General features: G+C 40.3%; 2 protein-coding genes and 1 long non-coding RNA gene across 7 annotated transcripts; 2 read left to right on the top strand and 1 right to left on the bottom strand.

The window, feature by feature from the left end:
• Window positions 1-302: 302 nt before the first annotated feature.
• Window positions 303-4,194, top strand: car15 (carbonic anhydrase 15). 2 transcript variants are annotated; one of them, XM_084105474.1, is made up of 9 exons: window positions 303-524; window positions 683-709; window positions 814-990; window positions 1,640-1,785; window positions 1,889-1,981; window positions 2,072-2,138; window positions 2,229-2,260; window positions 2,339-2,389; window positions 2,915-4,194. In XM_084105474.1, the coding sequence occupies exons 1-9, from the start codon at window positions 470-472 to the stop codon at window positions 3,128-3,130; spliced, it is 864 nt and encodes a 287-aa protein (XP_083961600.1). In that variant the 5' UTR covers window positions 303-469; the 3' UTR covers window positions 3,131-4,194. The 2 variants fall into 2 exon arrangements, with proteins under 2 accessions (XP_083961600.1, XP_083961599.1); XM_084105473.1 differs by having other exon boundaries at window positions 2,229-2,389.
• A 1,298-nt stretch (window positions 4,195-5,492) lies between these two features.
• setd1ba (SET domain containing 1B, histone lysine methyltransferase a) lies at window positions 5,493-25,130 on the bottom strand. Of its 4 annotated transcripts, none has more exons than XM_084104449.1 (19): window positions 24,993-25,130; window positions 24,455-24,572; window positions 22,186-22,340; window positions 21,802-21,900; window positions 21,275-21,545; window positions 20,095-20,216; window positions 18,065-19,111; window positions 14,290-15,057; window positions 12,222-12,401; window positions 12,041-12,134; window positions 11,732-11,934; window positions 11,450-11,531; window positions 10,976-11,350; window positions 9,511-10,880; window positions 8,300-8,476; window positions 8,071-8,196; window positions 7,854-7,973; window positions 7,632-7,769; window positions 5,493-7,542 (listed from the first exon to the last, which is right to left on the bottom strand). In XM_084104449.1, the coding sequence occupies exons 3-19, from the start codon at window positions 22,324-22,326 to the stop codon at window positions 7,369-7,371; spliced, it is 5,487 nt and encodes a 1,828-aa protein (XP_083960575.1). In that variant the 5' UTR covers window positions 22,327-22,340; window positions 24,455-24,572; window positions 24,993-25,130; the 3' UTR covers window positions 5,493-7,368. The 4 variants fall into 4 exon arrangements, with proteins under 4 accessions (XP_083960575.1, XP_083960576.1, XP_083960577.1 ...); XM_084104450.1 differs by lacking the exons at window positions 24,455-24,572; window positions 24,993-25,130 and adding an exon at window positions 22,504-22,702 and having other exon boundaries at window positions 9,511-10,025; window positions 10,428-10,880; XM_084104451.1 differs by lacking the exons at window positions 24,455-24,572; window positions 24,993-25,130 and adding an exon at window positions 22,504-22,702 and having other exon boundaries at window positions 9,511-10,025; window positions 10,782-10,880.
• On the top strand, window positions 23,359-24,073 carry LOC311076337. Its single transcript, XR_014604650.1, has 2 exons — window positions 23,359-23,792; window positions 24,012-24,073. It is a non-coding gene; the product is annotated as an uncharacterized lncRNA (long non-coding RNA).
• Window positions 25,131-26,373: the final 1,243 nt, after the last annotated feature.

Below are 26,373 nucleotides of genomic sequence, written 5' to 3'. Positions count from 1 at the left end.
TTTTTTTTTTCAGGATTCTTGGAAACAGCATTTATTTGAAATAGATTTTTTTGGGTAACATTACATGTCTTTACTGTCACTTTTGATCAATTGAATGTGTTCTTGCTGAATAACAGTATCAGTTTCTTGAAAAAAAAAGTGTGTTACTTAAAATGTTCAAATACTTTTTGGGGCCACAGTAAAACCTTGGTAAAACGTTCTATTTGCATTACTTAAAACTTCACTGCTTTGTTCAATGCATATGGTCAGTGTTCACTTCTCTGGTTCCTCGTTCAACAAGTGTTATTTGTTTGAGACTGTGGACGAGTGCAGTGGCAGCGACACGCTCAAATGAGCATGGTCAGAAAAAAACCCTGACATCCTACCTCCATCCAAGAAGATCACTATTTAAACCCCCGTTTTCTGTGCCTTTTCTATTTTTTGGGGGTGAAAGACCGGTGGGAACATATTTATTCATTTTAAGCGCACAATGTTACTTCTGATGCTGATGTTGTCTGTGGTTTTATTGGCACACAGTGATGACGGTGAGTGACAGGAGATTCAGTGATAAATTTCCTTTCTGGTGCTGTTCCTAAGTTGCTATATTGCCATTTTACTTTTAAGGGATTTAGTTGAATGCCTTTGACTGAAATAAAAGCGATTTTATAAACTTTGATAAAGATTTGAACTGTTTTTCCCTCAGACTTCTGTTATGATGAAGAGCACTGTGGTGAGTTTTTTGAGCTGTATGTGTTTTAAGAAGGACAAAAAGTACTCATTTAATCAATACTAGTATTGTCATGACATGAAACAAGATGTAATTGTTCTTGGTAGATCCATATGCTTGGGGAGACAACTACCCCTCTTGCCATCCTCTTCTGGAGAGCCATCACTCTCCGATCAACCTGGACCGTCAGCTGATGAAGAACGATTCTTTGGACTCGCTGCACCTGGAGGGTTTTAATTTGACTCATAAAGGCCAATGGTGGCTGACAAACCAGGGTCACTCTGGTAAGTGATTCTATAGATTGCCTTAGTGCCCGTCCACTCTTTCAGCTGGTTTTGGAAGTATTCTTGACCAAAAATTGATGCACTCCATCAAGAGGTGCATCAATTTTTGGTCAAGATCTTGTATTGACAATGCAAGAGTCCAGCACTGTGTAAAGTCTCCTCCAGCACATCCCAAAGACTTTCAATGAATTTAAGCTCTGGACTCGATTTATGTGTGAAAATGATTCTTCATGCTCCTCACAACCATTCTTTCATTTGCTCTCAACAACTCACTGATTAGTCAAATTTTTTGTAGAGCATTATGGGTAATGTAGTTTTCACAAATTCAGATGTTAATCATGATTATTTTAATATTTTAAAAATGGCTTACGCAAAAGCATATACCATTGATTAACAAACTCGGAATTCACAGTATGGACTTTAAAGGATTAGACCTGTAAGTTAAGTTAAAAATAGTTTTCCTGTGGAGAAAATTAATGCAGTTTACCTCTGGAAACTGAAAGTTGCAGTCTATTGACCTTTAGAAAGATGGTTTGGATGCTTTTATCCCAGGAATCTTCAAGGTGTAGCTACGTATTATTGGAGGGTTCACTGTAAATGATAGTTGTAGCTCAGCTGGTTTCAGTCTGAAAGGTGTCTTTGGTTGTAGTTGTGCTGGAGGTGGGTAACGGCATGCAGGTGAGTGGCGGAGGGCTTCCTGGGACTTACCGCACAATCCAGCTGCATTTCCATTGGGGAAGTGTCTCTTCAAACGGATCAGAACACACTCTGGACAGCCTGAGGTTTCCTATGGAGGTTTGGGACTTCCGTTGCCTTTATTTGAAAACTAAGCAATTATGTTCACTTTACGTTTTTTTTTTTTTTTTTTGTAACGTTTGTCCGTATGGTTTGTGCGCAGATGCACATAGTCAACATCAAATCCACACATCCGAACTTGACTTCTGCACTTGAAGACCCAACTGGACTTGCCGTGCTTGGCATCTTTGTTGATGTAAGATAGTTTTATCTGAAGTAACATTTCATCAATGCATAATAAACATTATCACCACTGGTTTGTGTTTTATCTTTAATACTACGACAGGTGACATATTTGCATAATGAAAACTTCCAGTCCATCTCAAGTGCACTTCCTTTTGTTGCCTACAAAGGTTAGTTGAGACTATAAACTTATTAAAAGTAAAATATTTGAGTAGGCTATTTGCAGAAGTTCAAACTAAATATTTTCATTTTCTTTCTAGGACAAACAAAATCGATAAGACCATTTCCTTTGGTAAATCTGTTACCTCAGAACAACCTAACGCAGTATTACCGTTATCATGGCAGTCTCACAACGCCGCCCTGTTCACAGGTGGTGTTGTGGACCGTGTATGAAGTGCCTGTCCATATCTCATGGGCTCAGGTAAGACATTACTAAAGTCCGAAATATAATCTACGCAAATATGTAAACAAAAATGCTTCTAGATTTTTTACAATTCATAATGCAATGCTTGTATTTTCAGTCTTGCCACAAGGGTGCTATAGGCTAATGCAGAACAGAAAACAGAATTAAAGGGATAGTTCACCCAAAAATTAAAATTATCAGAAAGCTCTCTGATTCCATCAAAAAGATCTTAATTTGTGTTCCGAAGATGAATGAAGGTCTTACGGGTTTGGAACGACATGAGGGTGAGTAATTAATGACAGAATTTACATTTTTGGGTGAACTATCCCTTAAAAGTTAAACTTAGTTATTTAAACTGTCAACATGTTCATATACATAGCTAAGCTAAATGAATAATACATCAATGTTGCAATTAATTTTAATGATTTAATTAATCACTTTTCATCAACTTGTGAACCCTGTTTGGGAAACCTTGCATTACCCAGTATACGCAATTGCATTCAAAGTTCAAGAGATTTCTAACATTTTTCTTTTTTTTGTCAGTTTGAGCAGTTTGTAAACGGGATATATTCCACGGCGGAAGAAGCTGTTGACCATGTTCTTCTGCATGACAACTACAGACACATCCACCCAACCTACGGACGGTCCGTGTACGCTTCCAAAGACGCCAAGCTGCTCTCCAATGGAGTGTCCTCTCTTGCCATTTTTAATGTTTTAAATGTTCTTTTAATTTTTAAATATTTAGCATTTTGCTTATAGCAGAACGGCAGCATTAAACGTAGGCTACTTGTCTTGGTCTATTCATGACACATAATACTGTGGCAAAAACAACTGCCCAAGCTATTTAAATTGTGATGGATTCTGATTGGCTGTCAATATTTTTGTTATTTATTAGCTGGAAAAAAATCGTTCTGAAAGTGATCCCAATAATATAGTTTCCTTGTTGCCATGGTTACAGCCAGTGTTGGGAGTAACACATTACAAGTAACTTGAGTTACGTATTTAGATTACTTTTTTCAAGTAACGAGTAGCCTAAAGTAAAACATTACTTTTAAATTTACAAGAAAATGAGTTTTTGCAAATAACACAATTCCCATTTATTGACTGAAAGCACTCCTGTCCCCATGTTGAGAGAAATCGAGAGTGCGAAGGCGTTTTGTGTGCGGTGTGTGAACATGTTGGTTATTGTAGTTCTAGACTACAATTGTTTCCCCAACACTGGTTATAGCTGTGGTGTGGAATTCCCTATTCTCATAGACTTAAAACGATTATTAAAGGTTATTTTTTTTATCGTCCTTGGTGTGAACGGGCCTTAAATGTGATTCTATTCACTGTAATTTGTCAAGTACGATTGTGCGAATTATTTCTGCATAGAAACAAATTGTAGTTTGATCACACATCTACAACATCCCCATTGAGTTTTCCAAGCAAACTGCTATAGGATGAGTTATCCTGGTTATCTTTGGTCAGTATCACCATGTACGTATCTTACTGAACTTGATCACTCAAAGCCTTTTCCTTGGGAGAATTTCCCCAGTCATACACAAAGGGCACTTCGCAGGATTTCAAATAATACCTTACAGGAGAAAGATAAAGTTTCAGTTCACTGCATAGGCTTCACATTCACTAGCTATAAGTGGAGCTTGTGGACTCATAAACGTGTGTTCACCAAACTTGAATAATTGTTATCATTGATTTTATCATTCTGTGAAAAATACAAACTTACCTCAGGAGGCAAACTATTTGATGTATAAAATAGCAGAGCTAGCAATAGTTTGACTCAAGTCCAAAGTGTTCTTAAAGTGTTGAAATAAAAATGACCGTGTTAGTGTGTTTTGTCTATTTTGACTGGCTCACAAGCGTGTTGTTGTTGTAGTGGTCATACCCTTCTCGTCCTGTTACTGACACTGGGGGCACTGCTCACTCACACAAAGAGCCCTTGTTTCTGTTCCTTTCGAGGTTACCATAGGCTTGCTAATCTGCCCAGTGAGGTCACTCCCTGGTGTTCACTGACAGTACAAAACAGTCACTATTTCAGTCTGAGTTTGTGAAGTGGACCTCATCAACGATTACTAGCCTATAAATTATTGCACTTGAAAATGGTGATAACACTAGAAACTGTTATATCATTAGGCCTAACTATCGATATATTAAGAATCATGTAATGTTTAACTATGACTTGAACGTTATTGAAAAATTATACTTTTCTGCACATCCATGTTTTTTTTCTAATGTAAACTACACTGCTTTTCAATGTTTTTTCTAAAAACATTCCCTATTTAACAGTACGTAAAAAACAACACAATATTCTAAGATGAACATACTGTAATTTCTATGTGGGGTAAACAATAATAAATAATAATTGCTGGGGGTAGAAACTCAATACAATACAAAAACACTAGCTGAATCCTTTTAAAAGACCCTCTTTTTATAAAGGGTAAATGCCAGGCAATATGAAGGGCAGATGGTGAGACCAGAGTGTGCCGAGACCTCCTATACTGACGCAAACATGTGAAGTCATTAATTCTTACTAAACTCAGATTTGAAACCCTGTTCCTGCTAACTCTACACACATGAACCGACCATGAGAAAACATCCAACATTATATTAAAGTGACACATCGTTAAAGGATTAATTACAAGACAAGGCAGCTGAAAAAAAAATCCTTTATTTTTTCCATGATCTTTTTTCCATACATTTGTGGTATAATAAATAGACAGGGGATAAAGGCCAATTTCACCAATGCCCCTTGCCATCATATCTGAATGATAATGCTTTCCCCCCACACGGCAAACAGATTTTCATAGAATTTACAACCAAAAATAAAAATTAAAGCTTGACACAAGCTGAAAATACTGCCACCAGCTCTCCGCAATCACTGCCAAATAGACCTTTCCGAGCCGTGACGCTGTAGCAAATCCTCAGGAACAAAAATATATATATATTTATATTTATATATTCACAGTTAAAGTATTTACACATAAGAATCCAAAGGAAAATGGGCAGAAAAAAAGACGTTTCTACAAGAAACAATCTTTCAAAAGGAAGTACAAATCTGTGTTATGTACAAGATGCATCATTTTCTTTAAATTAGCTATTCAACCCCTTTTTTTTTAATAATGATCCCTGAAAAATAGTCATTTTAAATACTCCATTTGTCGCTCATAAAAGCAGAACGATGCATCACTCCCCATCGAGATAAAAAAAGCCCCATTCCTTTATACAAACCATCATATCCTGTACAATATAAACATATTTAAAAAGAAAACGAACAAAAAAAGCTGGGAGACCTTACCCTGTGAGTGATCTAACGTGAAGGGCGCGTTTCAAAGCTTGGTCTTGTGAGTGCCATTTGGCTTGATGGGGGGTTGGAAGCCTCTAGTGCATTTATTAAAATAACCAAATCACAAAGATAAACACAGTCTCCATGCTGCCTTGCAGACCAGAGTCTTCTGCTTTCAAAGGGACATTTGGCTGAATGAAGCTGTAATAGCCGTTTAAACATTTTGATGGTTAAATACTGAGCAAAATGCAGAAGGAACTCAAAAGGGTCGCCCGAAGTACCAGTGAGCTTAGGTCATCTGTGCAAACACACACATACACACAGGAGACAAGTGGAAAACGGTTTGCCTTCGGAGCCGAGACACTCTAAAGTACACATTTGGCACTGTTTCGACTTCGTACTTGATTTTCTGTGTCCACTGCAGACGTTTTTTAGGGTGACGGACCTAATACTCCAGGGTGCGCCATCTTAAACAACAGTGCAACTACTTAGATGTCTGGGCAATCTTGTTGAAAAGCATCAGTGCTGTGCGACTGTTACCGCACTCACAGAGAACTCCTAATACTACGAAAACCCATGCTAACTGACCTAAAACCAGCGCAGGTGGATTTTGCCATCTTAAAGTGAACTGGTGGAGAAAAGTAGGGATATACGTTTGCAGAATAGCAGCATTATATTGGCGAGATTCGCTCCATAATAGAAAATTCAGCACCAGTGCCTGAATATGCATGAAACCAATTGGATCTTTGCATGTTTATCTGCTAAAGTAGTGAGCTGACATGTCAAACGCAGAGTTAATACTAAACTGTACAGCTTGAAAGTGAGCAGCTTTCTGCCCTTACACCTTACAGAAGATAGGGGGCAGCAGACACACTCAAATGAACAGATTACAGATATATGGTTGTAAAAAATGACTTGAATAAATGAAAGAATTAGGTGTAGTGTATTGTTTGATTTGTCCAGTCAGATCCAGATCCAGTCTGTAGGTGCCACATGCAGCGCTGCCTGAAATATTGTTGGAGCGTTTCACTTTGTGTAAATTTGCCTGAGCTGTGGCCCTTTTTCTACTGATTTGTTTTGTGGCAGGCACAGGTGTGCTTTTGTTGAATGTTCTGCAAATTGAAGACAATTGACCCAGTACCCCTGACATTGCTTAGTGTCATGCTGAATGCTAAATCTTCTGGGCTGTTACAGTGAAGTCTGACAAAACACTAAACTTCTTTTTGGGCTTGGAGGACAAGGACATGGTCCAAAAAAAACTGACAGAAGAATTTTGTGCGTGTGGGACAGATATGAGCAGCTTAAAGTGTTCGGGGTCAGAGTTCAAGGGACGGGGAGGTCTCTCCAAACCAAACCGCAGAGGAAAAAGGGACTGACGAGGAGCAGGAGCTCCACAGCAAAGACGAACTGTGCCAAATGGGCAGACAACAAACTTGGTGCCCAAACATTTGGGGGAAAAATATGTCCATTTCCATAGAAGTCAATGGAAGAGTGGTAGAAAATTCATTTTTTATGCTTGAAAGAGCACCTGTAATTCGTAAACAATCGTGAAAAAGTACAAAAAAGAAGTCCCAGATACTTAGCTGCACGATATATCCAGTGGATGTGTTGGATTTCACCCACTATTTCCTCTGTAGCTCCAGAAGACGGGGGCGTCCGGGCTTGTCGTAGGGCAGTGCATGTTTTTAAGGAAGTTCTCACCTATCTGCTGGGGTTAGTTTAAGGTTCCTCTGCAGTTCTCTGCGCCACAGAGGCACGGGATCTTCTCGTCCTCAATGGGGAACTTGTAGTCGTAGGTGATCTCCTCGTTAACATTTATTGGCTGCCGGGAGTAGATGACGATCTTTTTCTGCGATTCCACAGTGATGACCTTGGCATAACAGTTTGGCTGGGAGACACAAAGGAGGACACGGTCAATTAGGTTTTTGTCTACAAAATTACCCTTTGTTTAAAAAAAAATACAAGTACAAAACTCACATTGCAACTATGATTGATGAAGCGGGCGAAGTTGCCACATTTGGTTGCGTCTATAATGGTATCGTGATCCACACGGAACATGTAGCTACTGCCGATGCCCTCTTCCTCATAGCGCTTCTCTCGCATGTCTGCAATAACCTGCAAATGGGGAAGAGACATGGGGTTATGAACAAACCACACAAAAAGCTGTGACGCTAAAAGTTTGGTTGGTTTTACACTTACTTGTCGGATATTCTGGCCAACATATTCGATAACCATCTCATCCGCAGCAATAGGTTCCATGGCGAACAATCCCCAGTCATGAATGTGACTTCTACAGAACCGGATCTTCTTTTTACGGAACTGTGGAAAAGTTGTGCGTCATTAGATGTTGCCTTGGCTAATATTTTGATTGGTGACGTTTTGAAAGATATAAATAGCTGGTTTTCACTTGTCCTACCTTAAGCTGGTTGAACTTGAGGAGGTCGCTGTCACAGCTGAAGGACGACAGCAGACGGCGCTGTTCAGACCGCCGTTCTGAACCTGCCCTAGTGGACGTTAGGGGCTGTGCTGGAATACTCTTCCCCTGAAATCACACACACAAAAACAACCATTGTCAGTGCCTTCAGCAAACCAGCTTAATTAAGTATTGATTGATTGTGAGTAAACTTCAGTATTTTATCACTCACCTGAGTGTCCACATCAGACTCTTCGGACTGCAGACGTGAGCTGTTCAGGTACTTCATTTTGTCTTTCTTGTCGATTTTGTAGTAGCCCTCACTGCGGGCGCAGCCGGTGACATGGTCTCGTATACCATCCTCTTTCCGCTTCTTCTTCACCACCGATGCGCTGCCCATGTTGGTAGGTTCAGAGGAGTCAAGGAAATACTTTCTTTACAGGAACAGATAGGTCTCCATATAACAGGTTTGCAAATAACATTAAAGTATATGTAATGATTTTGTTATTAGAATACTGTCTAAGTAAGCTTTTCACAATAAAAAAAAGAAAAAAAAAGAAACAGCGGTGCTATTTCGGATGTGAAAAAGATTTTCCAACATTAACTTAAAGCTGCACTATGTAACTTTTGTCTTCAAAATGAATATAATGAGCGAGTACAAATGAATCCATTTTCCAAACCGTGTTTTTGTCTAATCCTGAATCGCTACAGTACACCTATAATAAGTGTTTATATTCGGAGTGTTTTAGACCGGTCAAGTCGCCACCGCTGCTGAGTAGCCCAGTACCTGCACTCGCCATAGACATAACCAGAGAGAAATAGCTCCGGATACAATGTTCTTCTGCAAGAGGCATGCAGTTTTGTTTATTAACCGCTTACAAACAGCAGCTTTAAGAAAAGCAATTAAATTCCGCTACTCTGTTTGGTGCCACTAGGGGTGTAGAATTTATGCTAATTTATACTCCAAACAAAACTGAATTACTGTTTCTTAACAGGTTTCCTAAACACTCTCTCTAGGCTTCCATTGTTTTTTAAATTAATTTCTATTTGCTGCCACTAGATCCGCTTTAATAGAATTTTACACTAAACAATTTCAAAGAATCTGTGAGGTATTAATAAACACGGTTTAAAGCTCAAGATCATGGTAAAGGTGGTCACCGATGTTCGTGGATGACATCCAGTAATTTCAATATGAATCTACACGATTAGGAATACTGTGTGAGGGCGAAAGATTTCCCCACACGGGAACTGGTTGCAACGGGTTCAAGTTGGTCATGTAAATTCACTGCGTTGAACAACAGAAAGGTGCTTGGTTTGAAAGAGACTTTTGTGTGAGCTGTGCTTCATAAATTGCTACACTATCGATAATAGACAGTGGACCTTTTTAGTCTGCTAAATTTCACTACGTGACCACATCTTAAGACTGAAGCAGTAAAGGATATGAGGATGATGGACCCAGAGGGTGTCGTTGAGCCAGTCGTTGCCATTGTCCTGCTCAAGCATCTTGTCGTAAGTGGTCTTAAGGTATTGCATGTCTTCCTCGTCAATGCCATCATTCCAGATGTTATACAAGATGGTCATCTCCTCAAATTCTGAGCGGGGTAAGAAGCTGGGGCGGCGCGGTGATGTCACAGGGGAATGCATGGATAACAATAACTCCTGCCAGCCCCGCCTCTGTCGCCGTGTTTTCTGAACAGGTTCTTCATCATAAAACATCCTGTCTTCCACCTGAGGTATGACTGTCTGGGCTTGGTCTTCCTCTTCCTCCAAGGCAGTGGAATCGCCATCTTCACCTTTGAAAGTCTCTGAAGGGCAGTCTGGGTACATGTCATTTACTGGTAGGTCTGGAGGTAAAGAGGCCACCATTGGAGCTGGAGGCTCTTCAGAGTCTTGAGGGGCTTCAACTGACAGCTTTTTAGACTTGGGACGTCCTGGTTTTCTCTTGGTTGGAGTAGCATCTAAGGGCACAGGAACATCTATCATTGGAACAGGTAGATCTTTTGGAGCAGCAGGAGAGGAAGTCTCTGCAGAAGTGGGAGAGGAACCTTGGGGAGGCTCCTGAAGTGAAGCAGCAGGAAGGGAAGGACCAGGTAATGGGGAAGAAGCTGCATTGTTAGGTAGGCTGGCTTGGGGAGAGGCACTGAGTTGAGGCTCTTTAAATAGAGACTTCTCCTCCAAGCTCTCAGATGAGGCCTTCCTGTGAATGGGAAGGCCTGCAGATAAAGCAGCAGAGTCAGGGAAAGCTGGGGTGAAAGTAAGGTCTCTACCCGGAGTCCGAGGGATACCAGCACTGAGGACAGGGGATTGAGCAGGGTAAGAGAAAGGGCTACCGGGAATATGCGGCGAGCTCAAGCTGTTACCTGTTAGTGGAGCGTCACTACCTGGTGTGACAGGAACCGTATCAGTGCTCTGAGACTTGCCCAAACCCCGGGGTCTGTCCATGAGGTCTCTACCCGGTGTCCGTGGGATGTCCTCTTCCGTAGGCAACCGCCCACGGACAAGCATATCCGGCAAAGATTCACGGGGCGGCAGAAGGGATCGTGCTTCAAGGGCATGATTGGGGGGAAGTGGAAGGTGCATGGAAGGTGTAGGAAGAGACCGAGGGATTGCGGCCTCTGACTCTAGGGGAACTGGGCCATCACGACCAGGGGTTCTGGGGACGTCTTCTGCAGGGATCTTTGGTCTGGTGTCCTGATCACTATCTGCAAACGAACCTGTTGGGGTGGGTGGGCGCAAGCTACCGACATCATCCAGGTTGGCTTCAGCTTTGGGCACTGGAATATTGACCTCCAAATCGATGTCGGGTTCATCAACTGAAAGAGAAAACCAATCATGATCTGACCTCATCAACATAACAATACTCAACTGCTATAGGAACATGAAGCTAAAAAACATTCAAGAGTCTGACCTGGCAATCCTTTTGGTGATGGGGGCCGCACGTCATTAATTCCAGGCTTGATTGAGCTCACCGTACTATGTTTGTGATCGAGCTCTGCCTTGTCTAAAACCTCCAGTCTGTTCAACTCGCTTGGTTCTTCTTCTGGTGGTGGTCCTATGGGGGTACTGGGGGATTTTACATCAACATCCTCTTCATTAGAGGTCGATGATGAGGAAGATGAAGATGACGATGAGGTTTGTGCGTCATCATCTTCATCCTCTATTCCCACTAACCGCTCTTCTTCCTCCTCTTCTTCCTCTTCCTCCTCCGAACTCGATTCGTAGTCGGACGAGCTCTCACTCCCAGAGGAATCAGAATCAGATTTGGAAGACGATGAGCTAGAAGCTTGAGGAAGGAAAAATGGTGACGGTCATTACCTCAGACCCATTACAGTGTCCACAAGGGCAGAATATTAATTCGACTCTCGCCATTAATAGTCATTACCTTCATCTGATGAGTCAGATGATTCACTCTCGCTGGAGTCTGATTCACTCTTCTTTTCGACATCTTCCTCATCCTCCATATCCTATGAAGGCATGGTTTTTTAGTAATGTTAGGCTCAAATATAAGAGTTGTATATGCAGCCTGATAACTACACCCGATTAAAACAGGTTTATTACTGAAACCAATCACAGACGCCAAATACCTTGGTCAAATTCTTGATTATCAACTGTTAAAACAGTACTATTACTTCCAAATTTCAAAGTACTGTGGATTAGTGCTCACCTTGCCAGAGGGCAACCTCTCAGAGGCATCTTCCACTGGCTCCTCTTCATGGTCTGAAAGCGACGACTCCTCTTTACCGGAGGTTTCCTCCTCCTCCTCGCCTTCACTGTCCAGCTCCAGAGGCCTGGCTGGCCTTCGCTTAGCAGAAGAACCACTGCCATCCGTTCTGGATCCGTCCATGCGAAGATCTGTTCTTTCTGACTCTGAGAACCGACCTTACTGAGTTAGTTTATAGACATGGCAAGGAACCATTTAAAGCATTTCAAGATAAGTAATTTGCTAGATTAACTAGATATGCCAAGCACACACCTTCATCTTCCAGCTCATCATCGACAGGAGTGGATGGTCGCACCCTCTTGTTGTCATTGGTGGATGTCGGCTCAGGGGGTTGTTTCCTCTTAACCTGCAAAAAAATGAGTAGCAATTGATAATGAGCAACTTAAAAGTACAACAGCACACTAACAAAAAATACAGGATGGTAGTTTGGTACCTTAAAGGATGGTAACCGGATGGCACCGCGCAGGCCAATACTGAGACCCATTCCCTCAAAGCCCAGACCCTCAACCTTGTTCCAGTTTTCCAGTAAGCTAGAGGATATAGTCTCTTTGGGTTTGGCCCGTTCTTTCTCCTCTTCTTTGCCCTCACCGGTCTTCACAGGTGTAAGTGTAGCCTGCAGGTGCAGAAACATTATGACGTCAGATAAAATTATGTTAGTATACTGTTAGTATAATGACATGTCCTCAAGTTAAGTAGTTCCATCATTTGAAAACTTAACAAGCAGTGTTTTTTCCTTTTGACTAATTGTTTGAAACACTTTGAAACTTTCAGTTCTGTAATCAGACAGCTATCATATTATTTAGAACAATTTAGAAGAAAGCATATTTTTTAACAGTTGCCCAAGTTTGTCTACTACTGTCTGCTCAAAAGTTTACATTTTTTGCTTGTCAAAATAACTGAAAAGCAATAACCAGGTATTTACGAGTTTAAATAAAACCCTAAATATTTTTTTTTCTTATTGGATGCTAATAACATTTTGCTACCAATCAGAGACGGGTTTGTCACATTTCATTCTGCAATATCAGTACAATTCAAAAACATTTAGGCTAAACATACAATGTATGACTAAATGACTTCTTCCCCAACTCTGCAAATAAAACAGGGTTCTTGCAGGTTTCAGTAAGTCAAATTTAAGACCTTTTTAAGACATTTTAAGACCATAAAGATTGAAATTTAAGACCTACACGACGCATTACCAAATAAATATTCAAATCAAAGAATTAATTTTATTTCAATGAATTCAGTAATTGAAAAAGCATTAATTTAATTTACAGATAAATCACATTAGTAACCTTCCACACCCAACAAAGCGTGTCAGAGAAAAGAACAGAATCAAATTTTTTTTTTATAGAAAATTGTACTTTGCATATTATACTGTAAAAACACATAATTAGTTGATTTTAGTTGATCATAGTTGATCATGACTAGAGATGAAATGGCATGAACATTTAATTTAATGATTATAGTGACAAAAATGATCATGGTTATCTCAGAATCCTGTTCAAAAAGTACAAATACTACACAATGAAATCAATTCACCATGTTTTATGTCGAAAACCAGCAAATAACAAATAAATTTCCATTAAAAATGAATATTTGTGTCTTGCATGTTTACTAACATGTACAAGTTAAAATAAAGGTTTGACAAAAAAGGTTTTATAAAAAGATAAACCTCACATATTTCAGACTTTAAATATTTTTTTTATAAAAAGAATGAGTCCAAAAAGATAAATTACTGACATTTACAATGCACTTTAGCTTATCTTTTATTATTAATAGTAAAATTAGGTCCGATTTTCCCGTGGCGTCTGTCGTTGCTATGCAACCATGCCCTGCGTCTCCACAATGACAAAGAAGTTGTAGTGGCTAATGGATTTCCCACCACCGAAAAACGCTTGCTGTAGCTCTGCTACAAGATTTATTTACGGAGAAGAGAACACCACCCGTAGTGTTTGGGTGCACCCCCATCATTCCTGTTGACTGAGCTTTCAGACAGCGCAAACTTGAGCGCGCAAAAGACGCGATATGTGAACGGCCTCTTGGCGAGCGACCTCCATCAGGCCACGAGCGACGTGTTGGAGACCCTGCACTAGAGCTCCGCTTTGTAGGCTACGACTCGATACTTTTTTGCTACTTTGTAATAACTTTCTGCGGTCAGCGTTTCTGGAAATAAACGAGGGTAAACCCTTTTTAAGACCTGACTAAATGAAATTTAAGACCGCAGATGAAAATCTGGCCGTTTTTAAGACTTTTTAAGGCCTTAAATTTGAAGTTCAGAATTTTAGACTTTTTAAGACCCCGCGGGAACCCTGATAAAAGGAAACAATACATATGAAAGTAACTTATCAACTTGACAGTGATTTTGTACCTTTCATGACTTCAATAGCTTAAAAACCAAATTTGCTGCATCTGTTATGATTCATTTACAAAGTATTTACATTTCCGGCAAAGTGTATCATGTAACATTTAAAACAGACCTGAGTTTGTGGAATGGTGCTTACCTTAGCCGATCGCTCCTGCTTGTCCCACCATTCATCAAACGCCCTGAAGGCCACCACCTCCACCATCTTACGGTTGAGATCTCTTTTCATGATGGCCTTCAGCTCTTTGACAATAACCATAAGCACTCCATCCACAGTGGCTTTGTGTGGGTCTTCCTTTTGGGGCTCATAGCCTGGAGGGGGAACAGCAGGATTGAACTTGGGCATGTTGGGTACGGGCCAGGGTTGCCCGTGCCCCACAGCGCCTGCAGGGGCACCAACCATAGACAGAGGTGGATACGGGCCTCCAAATTGCATGGCGGCGGCAGCAGCAGCAGCGCCAGCACTTGCCGCAGCTTCGCTGATGTAATGAGGGTAAGTGTACTGCCGCTGGCTCTGCGCCATTCGACTTAGCATCTGAGTCTGCATCTGAAAGGACATGTGAACGCTGCCCCACTGTGATAAGGAGCTCATCAGGTCCACCTGCATCATGGGCATCATGCCATGGGGGTAATGGGCCAACGGGTGTAGCATCGTATGGGGGGCCATGCCAGGTGGGCCAGCCAGGTGTGAAACGGTTGAATGGGGTGGAAGAGGAGGCAGCGGCAGGGGGAAGCCAGCCTGTGGAGGGGGCAGTGGGGGGAACCCTGGCGGATGCATGGGAATTGTCTGCATCGGAGATACCGCAGAGTTGACCACAATGTTTTTGGCACAGTCTCCACTAGCAATCGGTGTGCCTGGCATCTCATCATCAGAAATCTCCATGTCTTCACCCGACGACTGATGGCCCTGTGTAATAAAACACAAACATCTGTTGCATTAGTGCTGAGCGGTATGACCAAAAATCCATATCACGGTATTTTTTAAAATGATACCGGTTTCACGGTATATGCCGGTATTTTATTTTTTCAAGCATGACTGGGTATTAACCACATTTTCTACTAATTGAGAGAGGAAATACTGCAGTAGATTGACTTAGAATGCCCTATTTTACTGTCATAAGTGAATAAGGTAGAAAAATTCACACTATTATTAATACAGGTTTGCACAAAATGATGCTTTTTCCAAAGAGGTGCCAGCAGGGAGCGCTGTAGGCGCGGCAGAAATAGTGGTTTCCCCGGTAACGGCTGTACACAAAGCAAAGCAGCGCTCATTAACGCGGCTTTATCAGGAAAAATAACATCGAAACTTTTCTAAAGCCAGTCAGTTCCCTTCAAAAATACATTCATATAAAAACACCAGCACCGCGTTTTGACTTTGAAACGCGCCGTGCTCATGTTTATTCAACGATGTTAATGCCAACCACAAATACATTTTCCAAAAGGCTGTGTTGATATTGTGAACCAATGTATAGGAAACAATATAATTTGACAGCTATCAATTATAGTTTAACCTATCCATCTTCACCGTCACGCTAGTAACCATAGACTGTAAAAAAAAGTAGTAGCTATGCAACAGACCCTCTCGAATAATGTCGCGCCGTGTTCCGATCGTTGTTAAAACGGCATACACCGGTATTGTGGTATATTAAAAATGAATATCATAACAAAAATAAAAAACAGTATTCGGTTATTTCGGTATGAACCGGTATACCGCCCAGCACTAGCGTTAGAGCACAAACTAGTCGCACACAAAGCAAACAAGGAGATAAACAATCTATGGTCTATATTGCCTTTGGTTTGACAACTATTGTTCAACTATGAAAAAATCCTGAATTCTTACTTTCTTCCCTATTTAACTTGATCTGGACATAAAAGTCAAATGAAGTTCTCTCGCTATTTGTGAGCAAAAGGGATAGTTCACCCAAAAATGAAAATTGTGTCATCATTTACTCAAATTGTTCCAAACCTGTATGAATTAAACATTTCTGAAAATATCTTCTTTTGTGTTGAACAGAACAAAGAAATTCAACCAGGTTTGGAACAACTTGAGGGAGAGTAAATGATGACAGAATTTTCATTTTTAGGGGGAACAACCCTTTTAAGCCAGTGTAATTTTTTTATTATTTATATACTATTACAATATTTAATAACATCTTGAATTAGCTTTAAATATATTTTTATTTCATTTAGAGCTACTTAGGTTCTTCAACTTCAACTTATTTATTCCAGTTAGTTGCTAAAGCGATTTTTTAAATAGTTGCAGTTAACAATTAAAACACTGTGACAAGAAATAGTAATAATATTCTCTTGAAACACATGATTACAGGTAGTTTGAATCTAGGAATCCAAACACTTTCAGATATGAAATAGCTCTTGTTGAACAATGGTTTTGGAGATGTAATAAGAACAGCACTATCCTGATGGTCCAGCTTTCAAGCAGGAAGTAAAGCACAAAAGTGAGCTAACGGCCGAGCATTGTTTCTCGTGTTGTACTACGTGTAAGAGGAAGTGAAAGTGTGTTGCACATAAGTGGCATCCACAGTAGGATCATATTTCATGGGTTCGCCATACAGAGCTGGCTGGGGGCTGTAATGCAAACAAGTTAATTTACAAGACAGAGCCTCATTATGCACTGAACGTTTATGTCCTTACTGCAGACCGCCAAGATTCCAAGATTTTAAGGAATGCAATGCTAAGATTATTTGGTACAGATTAACATGTAGGACTTAAACTGTGCCAGGAAAAATGTTCTATTTTTCAGCATGCTGCTGAAATGTCACAAACAGTTGAGTTGCAAAATCTCAAGCAAACAGTGATGCCTAGAACAGTCTCTTGCCTAGAACTATGGGTTCAAATAAGCACCACAAAACATTGCACAATGAAATAAAAAAAACATGCTACACCTTTGAGATTTCAAAACAAAAAGAAAAGAAAAAGAGGATACAAAAACTTTTGTCATCCAGATTGCACAATGTCTTCTTTTGCTAAAATGTGAAACAAAAGGGAAAGTAGAGAGCCTCTTTAAAGGAAGACGAGTGAGGTTGCCTCCTACATTTCTCCTGGGTCCTGAAACCCTCCACACACAGCAATTCATAATATCATATTTATCAATGCATCAAAAGCCTTTGAGTAGTTAGATACACTACAAACCACTAGCCAACAGTAGCTAAAGACACTGAACCCATTTAGGGGCAATATCTTTAAAAAATATCACAGTATATGCAAATACTATATAGTAAATATAAGAGATTACATTATTTATTTTGCAATCTGGCACAAAAGTCAAAAACAGCACTAAACAGCAGCATTTAACTTATATTTTACTACAAATATGTCAAATAAAACATTATTGAATCAGTTTTAAAAACAACTAACTGATTTATTGCGACTTACAAATCAGTTTTTTAACCTGTCTGAGCAAACTAACTCAATAAAACTAAATTACTTGAAAATGGGTGCATTTCAGGGGAGTGCATTCGATAAAGCCTGTTAATGCAGCTGTAAAAGTGCAACACAAAGTGCTAAAAAACATTTTGTTGCTACTCGTTAGAAAAAAATGAAAAACTACCCCCAAAAAAATGTAGTTAGGTTAGAAGCATTGCTACTTACAGTTTGAACAACACTAAATCAACACTGAACTGACTTAAGCTAAATAATAACACTATGATCTTCTGTAGAGCTGCTTTTTAGTTTAACTGGATTTTCTTCATGACTAATGAACTTTGCAACAATGAACTAACACTGAACTAAACTGATTTTAATAATGAAACTATTGTCTTTTTAATAACTGTTGTAGCGCTGAAATTTCATAACTGAAGTACTTTGCAACATTAATACGGTTATTTTCTGGTTTATTACTGTGAAGCTGCTTTGAAACAATCTGTGTTGTATATATCGTGCATCTCAGGTCTTACCGTGTCCATTTTGTCTATTGGCGTCCGTGGTTCTCCTGCACTGCTTTTACTGAGCATGTTGCAGGGCGACATGGCCATAGAGTTCGTCAACAGGGCAGCAGTGCTAAGGATGGGTTCGTCATCATCGGAATCAGGAAGCGGGGTAGGGCTGATGTCCTCCAGGCCGGTGCTTGAAGGCCGCGAGAGCCGTTGGGGAGGGATGGGGGAGAGTTGCGAGGACGATGAGGAGATCGGGCTCCCGTCCATGCGCACCTCAGCGTCCGAGTCTCCACGCTCATTCAGGAAGGGCTTAAGGAGCATTTCTATGCGGGAGTCCAGACTGTTGCGTTTGGACTCTTGGGTGGGGGTGCCCAGCGACGGGCAGGGCTCTGGCGTGGAGGGAGGAGGTGTAGCTGGTTGGGTTTCTGGCGCAGGAGGAGGCTCGGGGATAGGCGGCGTCGCAGGCCTGTCTCTGACGGGCATGAAGTCGGGGCTCGGGGGAGGTGGGGCTTGAGGCGGTCTCCTATAATCCACTTCCCGCTGAACAGGCTGGTGGAAAGAGGGCTCTGTGTGAGGGTAGACTGGGGGCATTGGCGGCTGATAAGGAGAGAAAGCAGTTTTAAAATTCGCACTGGCTGGTGGTGGTGGCGTGTGCGCAAATACAGGCGACGGAGGCTCGGGCGGCTGATGTTGCTTAAAACTAGGTGGTTGCTCTGCGTTGCCACGGTGCGCCCCTCCTGTGCCGTGGACGTAGTGTCTTTCGGGTCTGCGGTTGTAGGCGTCCTGGAATTTGGTTTCATGTCTCCTCGCCTTGTAGCCTCCCGAGGACTCTGCACGGTTCGGTTGAAACGCCGGCGTGCCCTGCCTGCTGGAGTAGCTGGAGTCCTGAGAGAACGGGGTGCCTGACGGGCGTGGGGTGTGGGGGGTACCCTGGGACTGTGGCGTATCCTGCCTTAGGCTGGAGTAGGCCGTATCCAGGGACATGGGCGTGTTGGTGCCACCTGGCGTGGCTGTGCCCGCAACTGCAGAAGAACTGCCTTCGAGGATTCTTCGCGAGGGCTCGCATGCCTGAGGACACAAAAGTGCGATGAGTCCAACTTAAACATGTTTGTTTCTGAATTTCACAGTCCAAACAAAAGCACAGGCCAGTTCTAATGGCATTAACAATTAACATGCTAATCAAATACATTGTATAAACATTAGTTAATGGCAATCTCTGTTTCCACTGTGAGATAATGGCCAGAACTGAGGGGGAACCGTTCAAAGTGCAATAATAGCGTGTAGCTCTCTGCTAGGAGCAGTTATTAGATACATTTCAGTTGGTGTCCATTTAACCACCTGCTGAACTGATAAACTGGATTAGAGATAAAGACTTTCTGCTGGAGAAGGACTCACAGCATGTTATACAGTGTGCTGGTGTAAAACAGGCCACCATTTGCATAAAATTTGTTTTTTTACTTATAGAAAAAAATATATATACTATTCATGACACAAGGGATTATGTAAATAAAAACCTCAAAACTCCATACTGCAGTGCAAAAATTGTATTATTATTAATATGCATTATTACATTAGCTATTAAATGAAAAAAATATATTTAGAAAAATAAACTACAGTAAACATTTTGTATGTCAAGACTCTCTTCTAACTGACCAGAAAATCTACATTGCATCTTAAATGGTTTTAAATTTTAAATCATTCAATTGGTCGATGGAGGATTAAACTATGATATTTAGAAATATATGTGTGTATATATATACATTTATAAAAAATATTAGCATTTGTAGTTTAAAAAAAATACACTAACTTTTTTGTAGTAAACTGAATCAGTTAATTGATTTTGAACCGTTTGAACAAAACAATTCGATAAAAGTAATCTGGCTAGCCAAAGCTACTTCAGGACTAACACTTCAGGACAGCACATTTATTACAGCTCTGTTCATGCCGGAAAAAAACTTAAACACTGTCTTTAACTTTGTTTTGAAGTAAAATCTTAAGCGTTCCAATATTTTCTATAATTAATGTCACATGGCATAATGTTAGCTTTTTACCAGCAGGGCTTCAGACAAGCTGTGTGGAGAAACTTCACAGGCTTCTTCACCACCAACTGGAAGAGTGAGCGGAGTATAACTTCCATTGATCAGACGCTGGAAGTACCTTTGGCGATTTTCACCTAAATGATGGATGAGAACACACATTGCTGTGGTGAACATGATCACTGACACACAATGTGGGCTACATCTCAAAGAAATACACACATTTTATTAATTAGAAAGAAAGAAAGAAAGAAAGAAAGAAAGAAAGAAAGGTTATGTCGTCACAAGAGCTTTATTATTTCTTGTCACTTTCACAAGAAAAGTACTATTGCCAAATACTATTGACAAGTAATCTCACTTGAAAATAGTTACTAAAACAATTAAATGTTATATAAAATGTTATTAAAAATAGGCTTATCACTTACATATAAATTATGTCTATGTATATAAACAATATACTGTATATATGTACACATCAAATAAGAAAATGACAGTATAATGTATGAAATAACTGCACTTTGTATTCACGTGACTGATGATCACAGATGAAACGGTACTGTCTCTTTAAGAGAACGGAGAACCCACTACAGCTGTCATCCTGCCTCTAGGATCTCCTTTTTACAAGGTTAATGACAATTCCGTGTGCTTGGCTTTCAGTAATGAGTCTGAACGAAGGGTTTAACATTAAAAATATTTTCAGTTGGACAACTATTGTTTAAGTCGTGGTTAACCAGCTCTTCTAAAACATATACATTTTACATCTAAATACTTAAGCGTCTGTTCTCATATTATACTGTGGTAAAACAATTGTAATGTTGTTTTACCACAGTCGTGGTTAACCAGCTCTTCTAAAACATATACATTTTACATCTAAATACTTAAGCGTCTGTTCTCATATTATACTGTGGTAAAACAATTGTAATGTTGCTTGTAACTACAGCTAAATATTTAGTAAACAGTTAAAATGCATAGTTTTCACGTAAAATGTCAAAGCAAACACATCAGTGAATCCCTGCAGCTGACATGCCGTTCAGTGGTTACCAAGCAACCAACGTAAATTTTCGCACGTGATATGATGCTACAAACAATCTATTCAAAAGTACCAACACACGCTGCCCTTTAGTGTAACTCTGTCAGATATTAATAAAGTTATACATCTCCAGTTCAATATTTTCACATTTAATTTTAGCTTTACCTTTAGGGTCCAGCTCCACGTGGATGATGTTGCCCATGACAGAAGTGTTGTGCAGGTTCTGGACAGCATCTTTCGCCGACTTGACGGTTCCGAACACAACTTTAGCTATTCCGAGATGCTTTTTGTTCTTCGGGTTGTACAAAATCTCCACCCCCTCGATATCGCCGAACTTCTTGCACATGTCAGTGAGGAATCCCTCTTTGACGTTGTCGTTGAGTTTGGCGAACGTGACCTCCTTCGGGGGCACGCGACCGATGTAACAATCATCGATCTGAGGAAACAAAACGATTCTTTGAAATGGAACGTTTGTTTGAAGTTGTTAAACATAGAACGAATGTCCTAAACGGTTTAAAAGTAAGCGCGTTGTCTCTTAAGTCGTTGAAAACTGACCGTTAATCAGTTGTTTTTTAATTCAAAAACACATTCGATGTATGAAACGTCCTGTGAACCTCAACCGTCTTGTGGTTGGCGACTTACAAACACTCGAGACAAATTCACACATGTGTCAGGGGGTGTGACTGAACTACCTTAAATTTAGGCACCGGGAGATCAGCCTCCTTGTACTTAGTCCACAGACGAACCATTCTGGGGTCTCGGACGTTCTCCACGGGTGACATTCCGTGGTTCTGCAAACAAAAACACACACATTTATAAACACTTTACGCAAGGAAGTGTACTTTCCACTGTCCGCATGTCGCTGTCAACAGAACTAATGCAGCACAACGAGAGCTGGTTTCAGTTGTTTAGGTTGTAAACAGAGTGGTCAGTAATGAAAGTTTGGCAGCGGTGAAACTCTTTGATGTGTTGTGTCAGGTGTTTACAACGCCAGTGATATTATATATCCATTCGGCGCTACAATACACCGGTCGATGTATCCGGTTCTGGCCGTTGTAACGACTCGTTCCGCTCACCGGCATGCTGAAGTGCAGTCCATCGTAGCGATACAGTTTGTGCGATCCCTTTTTCAGCGCTGGGTCAATAATCAACTTGTAACTTCTCCAATGATGACTTCGTTTCTCTCCCGAATTGCAGATAGGATGGCTGTTCTCCATTCCGTTCGCCAAACCTAACGAAGAGATGACCAAAAAATAAAAACAGAAAGTACGCTTCTTAATACTGACAGCGCAAAGATTGATATTTGCACACAAACAGTACGTTGCAGAAAACGGGGGGTTTGAAGCTGTGCCCGAAACAGACATTACAGAGGAAGAAAAAAAGAGAAAGCTTACTTGAACTCTGTCTTCTACCGTGATCTTCATTTAGCTTATTTCTTTCTCCTGGTCTGGACATATTGTGCCCGATCGAGTAGTTTTATATAAAACGGCTAGATCTTGAACCTTTCGCCGATCACATTACATGATTTTAAAGATACTGCCTCCTTTTTGCGAGCCAACACATATTGTGTGCCTCTAGTCTGGGGTTTCTGTCTCTCCCACAATACACCACTATCTCAACCTTCCGGCACATTCGACACGCACTTTGGATTTATTATTCTTAATAGTTAAGCTGAAGCATTACTTTTGTGTGACTATTAATAAAACACACAAATGGAGTTAAGTGTGATAAACGAGTGGGAAGTTGAAATATCTTACATTTCGAGCAGTAAAGCGAAGGTTTAAAACGCGTTGAATCTGCACGATAGATTTACATGGACGTTAAATACAAGATGGACATGGAGCAGCAGCGTTGGGGAAGGTTGTTAAAACTGAACTGGGACACGCACTGAAAGCCCAAATGATTTGGTTTAAAAACGAAATGCAGTTTTGCTTTCATATAAACAGTTATTCCGGGATATGTTTTAAGTCATGCATTCAGAATGTGTCAGTAAAATGAACTTTCACGAGGGACCGCCTTAGAAAAGCAAAGTTTTTCTGTGGTGATAATTCTGTTTAAACATCTAATGTAGTTTTCTTTTTCTTCTTCTAATACTAGTTGTGGTACATTTTTCAGTCCATTCCCAACATTGTTTGATATTCTGCGGTGCTTGGGCAATTGGCTGGTTAACAGCAGTTCCCTCTCTGGCCAATCAGATTGAAGCACCATGGTAGATTCAGCTATTAGAAGCACAGCCTTCAGTTCTTCCTACAGAGAGCAGAAAGAAGGCTGAATGCAGGCGCAGCCATTTTCTCCTACATTGGGACTCAATGGCCAAAATGGGTTTCCTTTGTTCCAAAAGGGATCTAAATCTTGGTTTCACCAGCCTTTTATGGACTATTTAATACATACAGTGTTTCTGTTTACAGGATCTGAGAAGAAGGAAGATGAAATGTTGGATGGTATCCCTTTGACATTTTTAAGCTTTTTTTCTCTTCCTGGAAACCATCTTTGTCCCAGCAAACTAGGTCATGGCACACCCATATAACAGCATTTTATTCTTTAGTAAAATGCTACTGAATAAACATTTTGCATTTGGTTTTATTATTACTAACTAGAATGTAAAAAGAAAAAAAGAAACCCATGAAAATAACCAACTGCCTTTAAGGCCCTGCCTTGTTCAGGGCCAAGCATTAATCAATAAGTAAGTTTATCTTTATTGTCTTTGCTTATTTAGCTGCAAAAATAAATGTTTTCTTGTTAATTAAACTGAGGCATTTTATGTAAATTGACTGAATTTCTATTTCTTTTTAGCGTTCCCTAAGTGTCATTAGTTTTGAGTCTGGCTTTGTCTTCAGAACATTCAGTTGCATGTTGTTCTTTTTTAAATATCCATTTAAATGGATTGCTTCTCACATTTCAGCAAACAAGGCAGGCCACAGAGAAAAAGGACGATTGGCCTTTTACAAAAATGCTGAATCACAGGTATGATTGATAGGGTTTGTGGTTGTTTTAACTGGTTGTGACTCACTGTTTTTAACCCTACAGCAGTACTGGTATCAAAACACTTTTTTTTTAAAAAAAAGAAAAAAAAGAAAATGTATATTTAGAGAAATTGGTGGACTTCACTTCTCTTTCATGGCGTCCAGATTGGGAAAAGTGTATTCCTGACTTTACAATGCAATGGAAATCCCTTTGTCAATTACTATTTTCAGTAAGTGAACACTCACTATATATTGACCTTGTGCCAAGGGCACATTTCATAACACTATTAGTCTCATAACAGTGTATAGTTCACTTTAGAGATAATGTAGAAATAAGACTTTAAACACACATAATTATTAATGCACTAACAAAGATATTTACCTTAACATTTTGTTGAAATAATTCTATCAGGCCTATACGATGAAGAAACAGGAACGTTTTCATTCCCATCGTCGGATCCTTTAACACTGGCTTTAAAGAGGGGGTTGGGTTGCAACGCCTAAAAGGAAGAAAACGACAATAACCATTTTTCCTGCCTTCGTTTTTCGACATAATTCATCATTTAACACACCAATCTGCGCAGTCTCCAACGAGTGGAGCTGCTGGAAATCTTGAGGCACTTTTAGATATTGCAATATGCAAACAATCCCTCTCTTTCTCTTCCTGAAGACAGAATGACAAGAGAAATTCACTCGCTTGCACTTCATCATTCAGAAGAAAGAAAATGTCCTTTTTCTTTCCGAAGGTAATAGTTTATGTGACCTTATTTGACAAAAATGACTTGGGAATACTCTGTTTTAAAAGGTAACATTAAATCATATTTATGTTTCAAACTCATTTTAAAAATTACGAGTATTGTTTTCCTGTGGGGATAATTGTGAGAGAGAAAAAAAGGTGTAAAAATCATTATTTTAGACACCTCTCATTGCTGACCCATGTCCAAAGCGACCTCAGAAATAGCCTGCTGTTTAATGGCTTCTCTGCTGTTTTCATTTTCAACATGGCGTCTTCACAAGGACATCATTGTGGAAAAGAAAGGTTGCTGCGCCATTTATGGGCGAGGCTGTCGGTCGTTTGTTTCAGCTGATTCTGCCTTTATACGTGGCAAACCATTTCAAACACAAACTGACTAGATGTGGTCAGAGAGGCTTGCTGTTTCAGAAGCGAGGATATTGCACAAAACTCGCAGTAATATCTCGTGCGTAAAAGGCGCCCTCGACGCTGCTGCGCAAGGCGCTGGAAACCCTGTGGCACAAAAACACACACACAGCGGTAATCTGAGAGTTTGGACGCTTGCCACGGGTCCGGGATGTGACTGCACCCACCTAACCATTTAAAGTCGGAGAAAGAATCTCAAACACTGTGTGGCATTTCAATCAGCAAGTACAAAGGGAATATCCAGTCCTCTGTGCTCTCTCTCGTTCCCCTTTCAGAACATTCGGTGCAGTTTATTCGCCAGCCATTCAGAGGATCATTTGACGTGATGCATTGCAGGATTGCGCACTACTTAGGTTTCTCAGATCTTCTGGTGAATATGTCACAGTGTTGCAACACATACCGGTATGTGGTATGCAAATTGTCGTGTTTTGCACAATTTATGGATATGTAATTTTGTATATGTAGCTTATTCCACTAGTGTGGAGAATGGACATACTTATTACCCAAGCATCTTATCATTGGAATTTGGTTATTGCCTCTGTTTGATTTTTTTTGTTTTTTCTTACCCCTTCGTTCTGTGCGTTTGGGGCGATGCCAGGTCCAATTTATCAGCCAGAATGGTATTGCGCAAGGAAACGCACCATCTGTCTTTCGCTTTTAGGATTCACGCTTGTTACTGCATGCACACCAATATGATTTTGTCTCTCTGTCATAGTCTAAAATAGGACTGGTGTACGAATATGCCAGAAAAAAGGACTGAAGAAGACGTGATGACCACATTGTTTCCTGCCACCCTGGGCTGAAGTGGGTCATGAGGCCATTTTATGGCTCTCGTGTGTTTAATTAGGAAAATCCTCTTTATCTTAGGAACCTGCGAACGCAAGCTGTTTCTAAAGGCAATAAAGATCTACAGAGATCCCAGACGATACCTGTTTATATTTATATATTTCTTTTTGTTACTCGATATGCAGACGTGTGCGAAAAGCTCCATTTGTGCTCTGGACAGCTGGATTGGATCCTCGATAAATTTCGACATTCAACTTCGCCATTAATGATATAAGCTATTTTAGCTTTTATTTAGGCTAGGGTATTCTGGAAAAGTTAATTCTTGGGAATCTCTTATTTGAAATATTTTGTATTTT

Source organism: Abramis brama, assembly GCF_963993115.1.
Source record: "Abramis brama genome assembly, chromosome: 25".
NCBI classification, from domain to species: Eukaryota; Metazoa; Chordata; class Actinopteri; order Cypriniformes; family Leuciscidae; genus Abramis; species Abramis brama.
This window is presented reverse-complemented; position numbering and strand designations above follow the sequence as displayed.